Source organism: Zerene cesonia, chromosome 26 (genome assembly GCF_012273895.1).
Source record: "Zerene cesonia ecotype Mississippi chromosome 26, Zerene_cesonia_1.1, whole genome shotgun sequence".
NCBI classification, from domain to species: Eukaryota; Metazoa; Arthropoda; class Insecta; order Lepidoptera; family Pieridae; genus Zerene; species Zerene cesonia.
Genome location: NC_052127.1, coordinates 5,295,135 through 5,311,741, shown reverse-complemented (window position 1 = coordinate 5,311,741; position 16,607 = coordinate 5,295,135). Strand labels below are relative to the sequence as shown.

At 33.2% G+C, this 16,607-nt stretch overlaps 2 protein-coding genes across 2 annotated transcripts in view; both read right to left on the bottom strand.

Annotated features, from left to right (window-relative positions):
- LOC119837047 (myrosinase 1-like) overlaps nucleotides 1-9,017 on the bottom strand; it is a 16,556-nt gene extending 7,539 nt beyond the window's left edge. The window contains exons 1-4 of the mRNA XM_038362537.1: nucleotides 8,882-9,017; nucleotides 4,268-4,371; nucleotides 1,147-1,294; nucleotides 206-372 (exon numbers count right to left, since the gene is read on the bottom strand). Coding sequence (XP_038218465.1) covers nucleotides 206-372; nucleotides 1,147-1,294; nucleotides 4,268-4,371; nucleotides 8,882-8,907 — 445 coding nt within the window. The 5' untranslated portion in view covers nucleotides 8,908-9,017. The remainder of the gene's footprint in view (nucleotides 1-205; nucleotides 373-1,146; nucleotides 1,295-4,267; nucleotides 4,372-8,881) is intronic.
- A 1,655-nt stretch (nucleotides 9,018-10,672) lies between these two features.
- Nucleotides 10,673-16,607, bottom strand: part of LOC119837097 (nuclear inhibitor of protein phosphatase 1) — an 8,081-nt gene continuing 2,146 nt past the window's right edge. The window contains exons 4-9 of the mRNA XM_038362597.1: nucleotides 16,236-16,338; nucleotides 15,950-16,033; nucleotides 15,253-15,463; nucleotides 14,840-14,945; nucleotides 14,473-14,564; nucleotides 10,673-13,949 (exon numbers count right to left, since the gene is read on the bottom strand). Coding sequence (XP_038218525.1) covers nucleotides 13,852-13,949; nucleotides 14,473-14,564; nucleotides 14,840-14,945; nucleotides 15,253-15,463; nucleotides 15,950-16,033; nucleotides 16,236-16,338 — 694 coding nt within the window. The 3' untranslated portion in view covers nucleotides 10,673-13,851. The remainder of the gene's footprint in view (nucleotides 13,950-14,472; nucleotides 14,565-14,839; nucleotides 14,946-15,252; nucleotides 15,464-15,949; nucleotides 16,034-16,235; nucleotides 16,339-16,607) is intronic.

Below are 16,607 nucleotides of genomic sequence, written 5' to 3'. Positions count from 1 at the left end.
TGTGAAAATAAAACTTTGTTTTTACAGAGCAACACGTGGTTATTATTTAACCAATATTCCCAAACAAATACATTATATTTATATATTTATTTTGACATGTTATATTATTTATTGAACATGTATGGGCTGATGATGATAATTCGAATCAAAATACCCCAAAAAATAAAAGACTATACCAAACAATCTGACTAAAATCAGATTATACCTAGGTCCTGTAAATTTTGTGGCAGATCCCAATGGTACAGCGTCGCGACTGGCTCAATTCCCTTCTCCAATAGACCGTCAATAAGATCATTGTAGTATCGCACGCCATCCTCACTGATGACGTTTGAAAAACCATTTGGTAATAACCTCGGCCAGGATATTGAGAATCTGAAATATGTCAATTAGAAACAATTTCTATGCAAGACAATGGACATTGTTTGTTATCGGTGTCGAGGTTCGCTCGTAAAATAAATAAATGTCGCTACGGTGGTTACCGACGGAAACATCCCCCAAGAAACTGCGACAATTTATTTTTTTTGTCAAAGTTGTTGTCAAAGAAAGTTTGTAAGTATGGATCGATATATTTATATATGGATGTTTGTTACTCTTTCACGCAAAAACTACTGAACCTATTGCAATGAAATTTAGTACGTTGATAGATGGACAACTGGAATAAATACATAGGTGATACTTTTTATCCCCACATTCCTACGGAATACAGACTTGAGACTTCAAAATGGGTTTCCTACCTCCAGAACTTTCGGCTGGGTGAATCATGTGGTCCCTTTTTAAATGTAGTATAGTTTTGATTTGTTTATAAGGCCGTTTAGTTTTTTGTTCAAAAAAATTATATAAAAACTAGCTTTCTGCCCGCGTCTTTCCCCGCGGAGTTGCAAGAGAGATAGACCCGAAGTTTTCCTCGCATGGTTACCGTTGCCGTGGGATGTCAGGGATAACTACTAGTCTATCTATGTACTTAAGTATATCGGGATAAGTACTACCTACTCACCAATTTTTAGTCAAATCGGTTCATCCGTTGTTTGGTTACAAATTTTGTATTTTTTTATTTATTTATTTATTTACAAGTCATAAATAGCGTAACTAACACCTTTCTTTTATGTTTAAAGATATAACCTTATGCCTCACTAGAAAATATTATACCGATAGAAATGTAAACCCAGTTCGGACGCCAGTTCTATGTCTTCCCGCCATTTGTTGTACGAATCGCAAGCGACGTCGCCGCTGGAACCGTCAGCTATATTTTCTGATTGGTGGTGAGTGAATGTGTCCCAAATGCTGGGTGCTTTATCTGAAAGATAAAGGTTAATGGATATTTAAGGATTGACCATTTCACACGCGTATAAGCGTTATCATAAAGTGAAGTTCCGTGTGCGGGGTATGGGGCAGATGATGTACTTCTGTTTCACTGAACGATTTTCTTTACGGACAAGTAGGTGATCAGACTTCTGTGTCCTGCCAGACCGAGACTTTTTTTGAGCGTCCCCACCGGGAATTGAACCCAGGACCCGTCGGTTCTACGCTTACGCGTTAACCACTGTAGCAAGGAGGCGGTCAAACGTTATCGTAAGCCTAGAATATTTTTATTATTAAACTAGCTGCGCCCCGCGGTTTCACCTGCGTAAGTCCGTTTCCCGTAGGAATATCGGGATAAAAAGTTGCCTATATGTTATTCCAGTTGTACAGTCTACGTACCAAATTTCATTGCAATCGGTTCAGTAGTTTTTGCGTGAAAAAGTAACAAACACACACAAATCCTTACAAACTTTCGCATTTATAATATTAGTAGGATATACGATGAAACAAATGTAGGGTGCGATTTCAAAGAAATTCATTATGCTATCTATTTAATTAGTTTTCTTATTTAAGATGCAACCGATCGTGTGGACTCGTGATCTAATGGGCAAAACGCCAGCGACAACCTAATTTGTTACAGACTTGATCGACATCCGACTGACCGAGTTATTATATTGTAAGGAAGAAGCATTGTCTTAAAGAAAAAATCACCGAGAAAAGAGAGAGAGAGAGAGAGAGAGTCCCGAGAAAAGGATATCCCACCTACTACCTAAGACTGCACTTCCGTTTAGATATCAACTACTTCTAACATATATAGCAAAGAACATATCTCTTTTTCTACATAAAAACTCTAAAACTCTCTGACGTGCGCGGAGGTAATACTACAAACTCTAAAATGAGACAAATGGCAGTTTCCCAAACACAAAGGGAGTCATGTCAGTCGATTAAAGACCTGTGGGTTACAAATCTAAAAGAATGCAGAATCTATAGAAAGTAAAAAATGACATTTGTCAATAATTCTAAGCATTATTTCAACATCAAACGTTAACTGCAATTATTGTAATTAATTTAATCAAAGTCTAACCTTGTTTAAGGTTAAGATAACTTCTATAAGACCTGTTTGGTAAGAAAACTTTATACCGTCAATATTCAAAGACGATTGAATTATGGCTAATTATTAATCACTAGCGCTCCGCCCGGGCTTCGCCCGTGGTACATGTATAGCCTATAGCCTTCCTCAATAAATGGACTATCTAACATTGAAAGAACTTTTCAAATCGGACCAGTAGTACATGAGATTAGTGCTTTCAACCAAAGAGACAAACTCTTCAGCTTTATAATATTAGTATTACACAATTCTGTTATATTCTCAAATGGTTTAGACGACTTTTTCGACGAAAGCTGCCAATTAAGCGTGGTGCGTTTTCACAATTATAACATCTTTAGATTACATAGTGTTTTCGACCTTATTTGTATGTATCATTACAGCGCTTTTTTTTACTTTTTATAAACTATATTTACTTCAAGAACACTTCGGTTATCAGGACAAATCTTAGGATATCTTATCGTACCTAATTAGATAAATCCATTCAGCGTTTTCATAGATTTATTTTGGTCTTATCTTTTATGATGGTAACTATATTTACGCGCGATACCTTTATATTGTTTTATTCTTATAAGATACAATCTATACATATCAGATAAAGAGTTTATATGAAATCGCTAATCTCAAGTACTATTGAACCGATGTCAAAAATTCGTTCACCATGGATATAAACGTGATCTCTGAGAGCTATGTATATGTCACCGTTAGATTGTAAAGATCGTTAGATTACAATCTATCTAGCGAGATTGTAAACGTAAACTATCGATAGATTGTGAACCGTATCATTATGATTACAATTTGACTCATTATTCTTCGGTATATTGTATTCTACCGAAGTGAAACCGTTAAATTACAATCTGTCCCTGAGATGATGACATTCCTTAACAACTAAATATTACACAAAATAAATACGTATGAATGTAGATAATTAATATTTATCAATATGTTTTATGATCTAGATAGCTGTTTCATATAATCCTCCCTTAGAAATTTTTTCTCCCACAATTTCTTTTTCCTGACAACAAATAATGGCAAACACGACAGCAAATGAATTAGCGAAATTGGTCCGGCTGCAGTTTACGCTTCGCCATATGTCGTGACCAAAGATAATTATACTACAAATTGTCAGAACTGTCCCAATATTTAATGGGACCACATAACAAGAAACTTATTGGAACATTAAAAGAATTATCAAAAACCGTTAACCCAGTAGAGAGTTATGGGGTAACAAAAACAAAAAAATGTAGTCGGATTAAAAATATTTTTTTTGAAGTCGGATGAAAAAGGGATTAATTGGTATATCCAAATGTTATTACGATAAAATTTCTAACATTACGAGCAAGCACATACTACTATATAGTATAAAATAACTCGCTTATCGTCTGTATGCTTAGATCTTTAAAATTATGCAACAGATTTTGATTGGATTTTTAAAATAGATAGTGAATCTAGAGGAAGGTTTTTATATATAATAATATGCGCGTGCGAAGCCGCGGGCAAAATCTATTTTATTATATACTTATATATAACCAGCTGACCCTGCAGACGCGGTATGAAAAATAGATGTTGGCCCATTCTCATAGCTACCCGATATAATCACAAAATTTCATGAGCATCAGTCCAGCCGTTTCGGAGGAGCATGGTAACTAGCATTGTGTGATAAAGAGATACTAGCTGCACCCGGCAAACGCTGTTCTGCCTCTTACCATTTAGGGGTATGAAAAAGAGATGTTTGCCGATTCTCATAGATGCCGGATAAGCACAAAAAATTTCATCAAAATCGGTTAAGCCGTTTCGTAGGAGTATGGTAACTAGTATTGTGACACCAGTATTTTATACATGTAGAGAAATGTATAGATTTACCGCTAGAATTCCAAGCCCCTTCCACTTGATACGCCGCCGTCGCCGCGCCGAATTTGAAACCATCCGGGAAGCGTCGTTCAGCTTGCACCAACACGCCCAACACACTAAAGTAAAGAGTGAATGAATGAATGAAAATTCATTATTATGTAACAAAAATACATATACGAATAAGAACTTAAAATAGTAAAAGGCCTTATAGCTAGGAAGTGGTCTAGGCAACCCCTTACAATAAAGGAAAATAAACATCCAACTGGTGGGTAAGAAATAAGGCAATAATGAAACGTAAAAATTTCCAGTTATTAAGGCAGATTTTAAACTCGGTTTAATCCTGTCGTTAAGTCTCGATTTTGACCCACATTAAACGCACAGATTTTATTCAAACATTGTTCACTTACAAATGATCGGTACAATTGCAAAAATTTATGATTTTATCTTATTACTAGCTGCGCCCCGCGGTTTTACCCGCGTAAGGCCGTATCCCGTAGGATTATCGGGATAAAAAGATTCCTATATGTTATTCCAGTTGTCCAGCTAACTACGTACCAAAGTTTGTAAGGATGTGTGTGTTTGTTGCTCTTTCACGCAAAATCTACTGTACCGATTGCAGTGAAATTTGGTACGTAGATAGCTGGACAACTGGAATAACATATTGGCAATTTTTTATCCCGATATTCCTACGGGGTACCGAATTTCGCGGGTGAAACCACGGGGCGCATTTAGTACTATGTAATCGCAATATTAGACTTACTAATGTATGGTTATTCGCAACTATAAAATTAAAATAATATTATAACAACTTCTATTCCTATTTATTCAGATGTCTCTGAAACTATACCATGAATTGAAATAATTTTTCTTTCATTGTCTTGTTTTTATTTCAAGTTGTGTTCACAGTATATTTGGGTACTTGAGTTTGAATTTTAACAACATTTGTGTAATGAATGCATTTAAATTTTTATTAGACATGTTTGTCGGCAGACACAAGGCACAAACGATAGAATAAAATCTTCAAGATAGGGGACTGATGGTTTACTATGAGTAATTTATTGTAATGTATAGAATTAGGAATTGATGGGACTATGAGTAATTCATTGTAATGTATAAAATGATTAATTAGTATCCAAATGTGGATAGCCAATGTAATCATTTCTATCTAACCAAACGTAGAAGAAATACATTAATCTGTATGGAAATTGTTATGCAATGATTGCGTTAGTATTAAATTATTCGTATTGATTTGTCGTAAATGCTTGTTGAAACTGAATAAGCGTCGGCCATTTGCCTAGCAGATATTTTTACCAGCGCGCATCCTTCTAATATTTATAAATAAAATATTTAATCTATACTTAAATAAATAAATGGGAAAGTTTGTGAGAATACTTGCATGTATGTACGTATGTTTGTTGACTAACATTTCTCTAAAAGTCCTGAACGGATTATAATATTTAAAATGCACAAATTTACTTTAGCATTACTTTCGAAAATACTATAAGTTCTGACATTGATGTAAATGACATAGTAATAGAGGCGTTATCACTTTTTGTATCTGGTCAAAATTTAGTTAAAATACAATATCTTTATTCTACCGCTTGTATCACGTCATTACCATTTTTTTTTTTTTGTAACATATGTGATAAAAAATACAGTAAAATATCTTCAGTGATCGCGATAGGTAGCAAAATAAAGAAATGGTTTTTTCTTTAATGATCATAAAAAATTAAAAGTTGTCAAAAATGATTCCCAAATCATCTAAAAATATATGAAAACTCACCATAACACAACAATATATTGGCCCTTCATTTTACTAACTAAACAAACAGATTTTACATATTTATCGACATTTTTATCATTCAGATAACGTCAAAAAATCACATACGTAAATAACGAAAGTGGTTCGCCTTGTCTTCGCCGTTCACAAAAAAATGTAATTCAAGCGTTAATTGTTTTCACATAGAGGGTTCTTCATTAAAATATTTATCTCTTTCTTCGGGACGTCACAATGTGGGACGGCCTTCTACGAGCTGGCATATGACCTAATTAAAGTGGCAGAGAGCCGCTGGTGATCGGTTATTTTGGAAATCTTTGGGAAACATATGTCTAAGTCATATGTAATATGTTCAACAGTGTTTGTTAAATGCATGTGTGTAATGTTGTTATTATATGGATAAATAATATGTAGGAATATAGCTAAAGTAAAAAAGAAACATAACCTACTAGCTGCGCCCCGCGGTTTCACCCGCGTAAGTCCGTATCCCATAGGAATATCGGGATAAAAAGTTGCCTATATGTTATTCCAGTTGTCCAGCTATCTACGTACCAAATTTCATAGCAATCGGTTTTGTAGTTTTAGCGTGAAAGAGCAACAAACACACACATCCTTACAAACTTTCGCATTTATAATATTAGTAGGATTAGTAGGACTCTAGTAGGATAGTAGGATTGTAAAATGAAGGATGTGAAGGAACCCTAAATATATAAATGAATCACAAATATCTACAAGTTGCCCTTGCAATAACGATGTTCCGTACTTTTATGTAATAATTAAGTAAATCCCTACTAATATTATAAATGCGAAAGTAACTCTGTCTGTCTGTCTGTCTGTTACGTTTTCACGCCTTAACCACTTAACCAATTTTTTTGTAATTTGGTATGAAGGTAGAACTGAACTTGGGAAAGGACATAGGATAATTTTTATATTAAAAAATGGTAGAAGGAGTTGAAATGGGGAGATGAAAGCGATATAACCGAATACCACGCGGGCGAAGCCGCGGGCGGAAAGCTAGTAAACAATAAAAAGCAAAATCTATTTTAGACTTTATTTATAAATACAAATTCGTTTTTATTGATTTTTGTATGCGATCTCTTGGGAATGGTGATGTCAATACATAAATAGATTTTGTAATTTTATCAAATAGGGGAGAGATTTTAGGTTAAGAGAAGTTATTGCTATCTAGTTTGTATTAGGAATTTTCAACTTTTTACACTGGTACCACTGACCACGCGAGTGAAATCTTGGTCACTAGCCAGTGGCGTAGCTAGGGGGACAAGGGCACTGTTGCATAGGGAAAGAATCGGGCCCTCCTCCCCTCTTTCCGCCTTCCTCCCCTCTTTCAAAGCTGAGGTTAGAGGGCCCCCTGAGCTCCGGGGCCCTGGCTATGATAGCTACGCCACTGTCACTAGCTATCCATGGTATTTACATAATTCTTAGTGAGCTAGTGTTGCTTCACGAAGTATCGGAGTTCAGCCATTTTAAACTGAAACAACTTCTATAAAATAATCATGTTACATATGTATTCATAATGCGAAAATGTTTTTATTTATTTTGTCTTATTTGACGTCGAAACGAATCGTTTTTATGGTATAAGCACAGATAACATAATACTGTATTATTTTGGGTTTAGAGATAGACTAGAGCGAGGTTCTTTTACTGAGATGCAACATCTCATTCCTATGTAAGTCTTTTGAAAGGGTATGCGAGCGAAACCGCGGCCGTAAAGTTAGTTTCACTTGTCAAATTTTCAATCAATCTCATACAAATTGCATTTCACACTCAAGATCAAGTTTAAAAACTTTTGTGTGGGTATAGTAAATATATAATATTTTTATTATCCTACTTTCTACTAATATTATTAATGCGAAAGTTTGTAAGGAAATGTGTGTGCTTGTTGCTCTTTCACGCAAAAACTACAGAACCGATTGCAATGTAATTTGGTACGTAGATAGCTGGACAACTGGAATAACATATAGGTAAATTTTTATCCCGATATTCCTACGGGATACGGACTTAAGCGCCTGACGCCGCGGGACGCAGCTAATGATTCATTTAATTATTTAAGTTACATTTGTAAATGTAATTATACGTAATGTAGTGTAATGACTGGGTCTATATTAGCTAAATAATAAGTTAAATATTATATTTACTAAACTTATTATATACGAATACTTTACAAATGTTTATAAATACGAGTAATCCTTTCTAACATCAACATTCGGTGAATAAACTCATTATCAAATTATAATTATAAAAATTAACAACCTGCATTTAACTTTGCTGTACCTGTCTTTTTATCTATTCCGTGACTTAGAATATTATAATATGATTATTATAATATTTAGTAGGTATTTAATATATGTGAAATATTTGAGTGCAGTTTGAACTAAAAAAATTCTGTTGCAATTACTGATTAAACATATGTATATTTTGGATCACGAAATTAACTAAAACGAAAATAAATATTATTATTTCAATAATAATAGTATTGTATCAATTCAATAATAAAATTTATATAACATTTATTGTTAGTAATATTTATTGTTACTGTACGTTCAGCACAAAACTGTTTGAATATATTTATTCATTTAAATTGAACGATAACTTAAAATAAAAAGAAAATAACGCGCCTACTGCCAAATACTTCTTAAATTATGCATAAATGTCTAATACTATTATGATATAAACTATTTTTAAAAGTAGCTACCACCTATAGTAAATTGAACATTTACTTCAATAAAATATATATTACTATCTATCTATCTACATGTCGTATATTTTAAATTACATAACAATTAATAATTAATTAACAATTATATTTATTTTATCCAAAAAATACTTACCCTATATATCCCATATAATTCATCATTATGTGAACTTCGTAATGATATTAATTAATAAGATATAAATGAACATACACCACAACTGTACAGTGTACGTACACACGAGTTGGCGGGAAAACTGAGGTAGACATTGTCATTTGCCAGCATATGTAATGGATAGTCTGCACTTTTATTATTTATTTTGTAATCTGTGGTTTAATATTCATTCAAAAAATATTTATTTTGTGCTATGCAACATTTATGCAGTAATTATTCAGCTTCCGCAAATTGATTACGTTGACGCTATACTTTAAATAAATTAAATCTTTTCCTGGTAAATATTTTAAGCAATTCCACACTTCTTTAAATTAAAATAATTGTAAACTTCACTTAAAACTCAGATTGGAAAATTAATAATTATTATGTTTGCGTTAGATAGTGCATTTTGAGAATAGCTTTTCGCGACGGAAACATCTTAGCCCATAAATTAATAACAATTCCTTGTTAAAAGGGGAATTTGAATAATGTCAGCAATGGAGCTGATGAGTCGCCTGATGGGAAGCGCTTCCACGGCCTATGAACATTTGGAGAGGCGTAAAGACGACTGCAGAGTGCAGACCTTTCGCCTCTGCAAATGGCTTTCCAGCTTCAAATTGGAAAGGGATTAAGACAGAGTTGTCGAGAGGAATAAAAGAGAGGATTGGAAAGGGTATGGAAAAGGATAACACTAAACGAGTACACTAGTAGTAAGTACACGCTCCTGAAAGGCAATTTGAAAGTCTTGATAATTAATTGATTTGAAAATACCTGACTCGTAAAAGCGAGCGAGCAGAAAATAAACTATTTTATGCGTGATAGCGCTCTTTCTCTTTACAGAAACCTAAGAAATCACTTACATTTGAAAAACAATTAATTATAAAAACGGTAAAAACAGATCCACCATAGGGAAAAAATTATTAGCCAAAAACAATAATGCAAGAACCGTTACATTCAAATTAACGAATATTTACGATTTTTTTTTTACTTATATGTACTTCGAAAATACAGAGAAATGTTACGAGTTTGTATTCGTTTAGGCAATATTTTTATAATTTAAAAATCTAAGCATACGCACAGATTTGTTTTATACTTTGTAGTGAAGTTTAAAAATAAAAAAATCAGTATTATCATAGAAATTCTTGATTATCGCAGAAATATTTCTTAGCGATAAAGGTTTTATGTCAGTTTAATCATATCAAAATAGATTTAGCGCTTTGACAACTTTTTATCTGATTATAACAGTCCAATTGGTATCTAATCTCAAACATTTTTATTGATATTCATTCCACAGGGGGCAAATTATCAAAATTCTCCACCTTTAGCAGCTTCGATCATAAATCCATATCGATAAAGTTTAGCTGTTTATTGTGATAGAGATGCATTTCTTTTCTTGTTCGTATCGCAAGGATATAATAACTATAACCACAGATAACAATTCTATATTATAATATGAGATACTAGAAAAACTTTAACGAGATCGAAAACCAAGAAGTGGGTGGGTGGAATATTTACTTCTAAAATTATTCACTGTGAATTAGTTGGTTTTTCCTGGATTACCCTGAGTTTCCATTATCAGACACTGACTTGATAATAATGGGACAACCCCACGGAGTATACTCTAAAAAGTTGAAATTAAATCTGTTCGTTTTAAGTGGATCGTCTGACGTGATAAAATAAAAAATATTTTTTTTTATTAAATATTTATTATACAAAAGTATTCACAGTTTATTCATAACGTCTAAAAATAATCTTACATAATATATAATATACTACAAAAAAAATTGTATTCCTTGGCAGACTTTTCAAGGTCAAAATTCATTTAATAATAAACACTCTATTTCTTTCTTTCGTTCAAATTATATAAAAGAGCATTATGTTTTAGACATTGAAAAATCTGCCGCTTAAATAAAAAGTGCAATTCTGTAAAATCTAACACTAGCTCATGAAAACAATATTTAAAACGTCCATCGCTGTGAGTAAAACGCTTATTCGATTAGTTTAAAAATAAATGTTCAAACTAATCAAATCTAAATTTCCTCTCATTAAAATTTCAAATTCAAATGTACAAAATAATGATATACACTAATGAAATGGAACATTACTAATGGCTAGGTCAGAAGGCGTACTTAGCGTAGTACAACACAATACAGGGTCACAGCACGGCGTCAGGCTGGGCGCTCTGACGCGCGCTAAGTATGCGATCTATCTGAGAAAGCCAGTAGCGCGTGGTACAAACACAAGATGGCGTCATAGAGCGGCGTCAGGTTAGCGCTCTGACGCGCGCTTATTACGCCTTCTTTCTATCGTATGACAAAACCATGAGTTAAAGAATAAAATTTTAAGTTTTTTTTTTTATTTTTTGTGTGTTGTGGTCCTTATAAGCGTGTTTAAGATAACCTTTCTAAAGATCAAATAATTACTATGTATCTTAAAAAATACATATCAATAAAACCCATGATCATCAGCCGGTGCTGTTAAATCGGCGACGAATTGACACTAACATTCTAAAAATTAATTTGTTGTAATGTTTAATTTTTTTAGTTTGCTAAAGCATTGAAAATGCTTTATAAATAAAAAATATCATAAAATGAAGTAACCAAATCTGTAATTATATACATCGTAATCCGAAAAATTAAATAGTCATTAATTCACCGGAAACATTTTACAGTTTTACATACATATAAATAACTAATCATTGTTAATTCAGTTTTGAAACATTTTACTTGGTTTACGCATAATTTAATTGGTCACATTACATACTTTTTATGAACTAGCGATCCGCCCCGGCTTTACTTGGATGCAATTTAATTAATTCAATAAATTTAAACAGAGGCTAGGATCCGAAATATATGTTACTAGATATACAGTATAAATCTCCATTTAATTCATTATTGTTCTATCGTTATGAGGAAAATGAACATTTTCATTAAAAACAAAAAGAAAAATTTATAAATTTTATTTTCTTATTAAAGACGTTAAAATAAGCTATAATTCTTCCATATCATAATATAACAGAATTTTTTTCATAGATTTGAAGACATTTAATGAAATATAAAATATCCGTAGATTTTATTTTATGTAACACTAGCTGTAAACCGCGGCATCACTCGCGTGCACCCGTGTAGATAGTGCAAATCCAGACTACTAACTATCTCTGTGCTGAATTTCATACAGTTACGATAGGCTGTTTCGCGTAAAGGACTAAAAATTATCCATACTTACAAACTTTCTTGTTTATACCGTAGCTTACCTATTTTATATAAACTACAAATGGTCGCTAATAACAGCCTAATTTTTTGTTTATATTTGAACACAATTCATGTACGAAACTTTAATATTTTTTAAATTTTAACGTTACACCAATTTGTACCTTCTTCGACCCATGTAGGGTATATTTTCGTATGTATTTATCGAATTTATTACCACGTCACAATCTAAGCGCTCTATTAGTCATAAATTATTGGCCTTGATTCTGTTATGAGTTACCACTCAATAAAACTCACTTGGATTTCCGAAAAAACAAAATATATATAACTGTCTCAAACTATCTCTGTATCAATTTCGTCTAAATCAGTAAAACTAAATCCACGAAGTTAGTTATACTATCATATTAAATTATTAGGATAGCGCACATTTATAATTTCTTATCTTCCAATTGACGACCACAAAATAAATTTAACTACCGCAATATTCCTGTAATAATACTTAAGTATTCATTATAATTAACCGACTTATTAATATTTAATGAGGTCAATAGATTCAGTTAACGTGTTATTTAATATCTTATACAATTGGACAATTTATATTGCTATATCTTAATATGTATAAATTCCATGTCACGTTGTTTGTCCGTGATGTACTCCCTAACTACTCAATCAATTTTAATAAAATCCGCATACCATGTGCAGTTTGATCCAACTTAAAATATAGGATAGTTTTTATTATTTCAATAATGGCAAATGATCCTACGGACGGAGCCGGGCGTGCAGCTAGTTATTTAGAGCTTGTTAACGCCCTCTTTAGGAATTATTTGCGTTTCTAAATTGATGCTTTATCATATTTTCTATTTAAAGATATATTGAAAAAAGATAAAGATTTAATGGTGAGATATTGGCAGTATGAGAGATTTTATTTGTGTGAAAATTTAAAAACCATGGATTCTCTTTTAAATGATTAAAAAAAATAGCTACGTTTTCCGGCACAAATTAAGAAACTAACTTTTCATATGAAATACTGGGGGAAAGTTTAAGAACATTTTCACTAGATGGCGCTACTTGTGTATTATATGGATGTATATCGCACTAACACAGTTTTTTCTAAATTGATAAAGTAAAATTGCTATCACTATTACGACAGTTGTATGTTGCTCAAAGTGGGAAACAAGATTTATCTTGAAAGGGTCTAGGCGGGCCAAAAGTCCTACCTAGACCTTAATAAGTTAATATTTAATTAAAGTTATACGGACTACTCAAAGGAAGATTATTGGTATAAGTCAATAATGTAATTCCTTCTTCGTATAACGTAATAAAAAAGAACTGTGTCGATCTGTCTGTTTCGCTTTCACCTTAACCTATATGGATAAAATTTGATAGAAAGATAGTTTAACACTTGAGAAAAGACAGAATAGAAAGGTTTGATCCTAAATATCCCACGAGAACGGCATGCGAGTTATCCTTTGACTGTGGGACCTTGACGGTTTGCTTATTTTTTTAGTGTGGGAATTGAGCACGCTAAAGCACGAATTTGGTTTTTTCGGATCAAACAAACCTCAGAATCCCAAAAACCGCAAGTATTGAACAAATATTTAATACCACAACATACACAGACTAATATTCATAAACTAACAGAATCAAGGCCAAACACACTCGTAATTTGAATGTAATAACGCACATTCTCGAACGTTCTACGCACAACACGTATATAAAAGTCTGTATGTCTGTGTGTATGTGTTTTCAAACAGCGGATATGAGTCCCGGTTTTCGTCCCGGCCACGCTTCCTTTGCGTATTTCTTCTTTTTCGGCTCGCTAGAAGCACCAGATTCTTCTGACGCTGTAAATAAGGTTTTAAAATTATAAATTACTCAAAATTGGTTATTTTATATTATATATACGGGAGCCAAGGCATAGTCTGAAACTATAAAGAATATATCACCACACAGTATAAAACAAAGTCGCTTCCCGCGTCTGTCCCTATGTATGGAGGTAAGCCTAGTTCTTCAAAAATTACAGAACGATTTTGATGGGGTTTTTTTAATAGATAGAGTGATTCTAGGGTAAGGTTTCTATGGGTTATTACGTTACGTTATTAAGAAACCTTCCCCTTGCTTCCCATCTATTAAGCTCGTCCGAATTTATCGTGTGCGAAGCTGCGGGCAAAAACAAGTACATGAATAAAAATATGTTTCTAATACTCAAACATTTCATTGTTCAATGAGACTTCTTCTTTGAGTACTTTTGAATCGTCACTACATAAATGAATATTTATCGGTCGGCAATAAACTCTGCAGTTGCTCTTTTTAAATCTTGATCAATTCAAGAAAATATATCATAATGATCAATAAATAAAAACATACCCGAATGTGGTAGAGGTGGATGCATATTGAGATGTGGCTCTGGACCTTCCAACTCCACGTCTGGTGCTGGATTCGGCAGCGATATGCCCAACCTGGAAATATTTATAATATTAGTAAAAAAAAATATTTTGTGAATTTTTTTTTTGCATTTATTTCATTTACATATAAATAGTACAGAACGATACATGAAGCATACGCCAACTACCGATACATTATATGTTTCATATAATTTTTAACCATATTTTCACACGGCAAATCACAAAATCAGACAAAATTGGCTTGAGATTTTTTTTATGTGGGAGACGGGACATTTCTTTTTTGTTCTTTTTTTAAAATGTTACTGAGAAGAAAAGAAAAGAAATATCACCTGGCACCGATAAGACTGAACGGCGAGGACGTCGGTGCGGGCAGGTCGGAGTACAGATTCGTACCGCGAGATATCTCTTGTAGACGCAGCGAGTGGTGGACGTGACCTGAAATATTATTAAAAATAATGAATAAACGAATGCATATTAATGACTTTCAATTAATAAATTAATAAATAATTTCTCCCTGAATGAAGCCTGAGCTCAACCTTATAAGTTTAAAAAATGAAAAAGAATACAAGCATTTGTTAAAAAAAAAAAAGTATGTTAATATACGGTTATAAATATGTTAATAAGATTTATATATTTTAAAATGGCGCACATTTTAACTCTTGTAGTTCACTTAGGCAATTTTGAGGCAAGTCAAAAATAACAAAATAATTAGGTTATTTAATAAAGATTTGAGTAAACTCACTCTCATCAGGATTCTGCAGTTTAATCTTCTTAGTTGGTACATTAGCGTTGGGTACTATAGTGGACCGCACCAAGTTCCTGAACCTCCCAACCGATGGATCAATGTCCTCCGGGTTGATGATGTCGACCTCCTCGTTGAAAGAGACGTTCCGCTTCTGCTTCTTGGCCACGCCACCCTGCGTGGACGCGGACCGCTTGGTGCCGGTTTGCGGCTGGAAGTGTTGAAAACAAATTATTTAGCATTTTTATAGGAACATGCTAAAAGTCAACAATTGACAAGAAATCGCGCAGGAACGGGAAAGATGGAGAGTTCTCGTCTCGGAGGCCAAGACCCACTTCGGGGTTTCAGCGCCAAAGGAGTAAGTGAGTAAGTATTTTTATAGGAGAAGCAGAGGAAAACAATATATTTTCCATGATTTACCGTTTTGTCTCTCTGTTTCTTCTGCACACCAAATGCAAACTGCATGGAACCAAATTGTTTTTTGAAATTTGTTACAAAGACAGATAGTTTAGAGATTAAAAGTATAATCGGGATAACGAGTGGCCGAAAGGCTAGGTGTTGCTACGGTTCGAGAAAATGAGAAATCAAATCCCGCTTCATGATCAAATTCTAACTTAACCTAAAAGTCCCACAGAAAGGGTTTTCCTTTGACCAACTAAATAATATTAGAAACAAAAATGCTTTCTGACAGACATACCTTTATGACATCAGCATCATCATTTGTGGGGATGCCCAACATAGAAATTCTTCTGTTGTGCGCTGTGTTGAATTCTGTTAAGTTCTAGAAAATGATTAAAACACACATTTATTATTTCATTTCCTACATTTGAGGTAACAAGATAATTCCTGATCCAACAAGATAATTATTATGAGTAAAGAATAATATTTAGCCAATAATTAATTAATTATTTAACAACCAGTTGAATGCTTATCAGTGATGCAAATACAAGATAGATAGATATCTTTTAAGGGCAACTTCTCACATCCAATTCAGTCTGTGTCTCCGGTAATCCTAACAAGGCACCCTCTGTTTCTGTGTTCGGCAAATCTTCCATAATGCCCCTGGAGTTGCCTGTCGGTCTCTCTCTGGAAATGGTTAAGTAATAAAATGGAGTCAAATAAAAGAATCATTAGACCATATGTGGAGATTCACAGGGTGTACAATCATACTAATATTATAAATGCGAAAGTTTGTGAATATGTGTATGTGTATGTTTGGTACGTAGACAGCAGGACATACGGACTAACACAGTTATATAATAAATAATAATAATAATAAATCGTTTATTTAGCAAAAAAAATACATAGGATTCAAAATAATCAGTCACGACGATCGTCTCAACTAGGCCTAGACC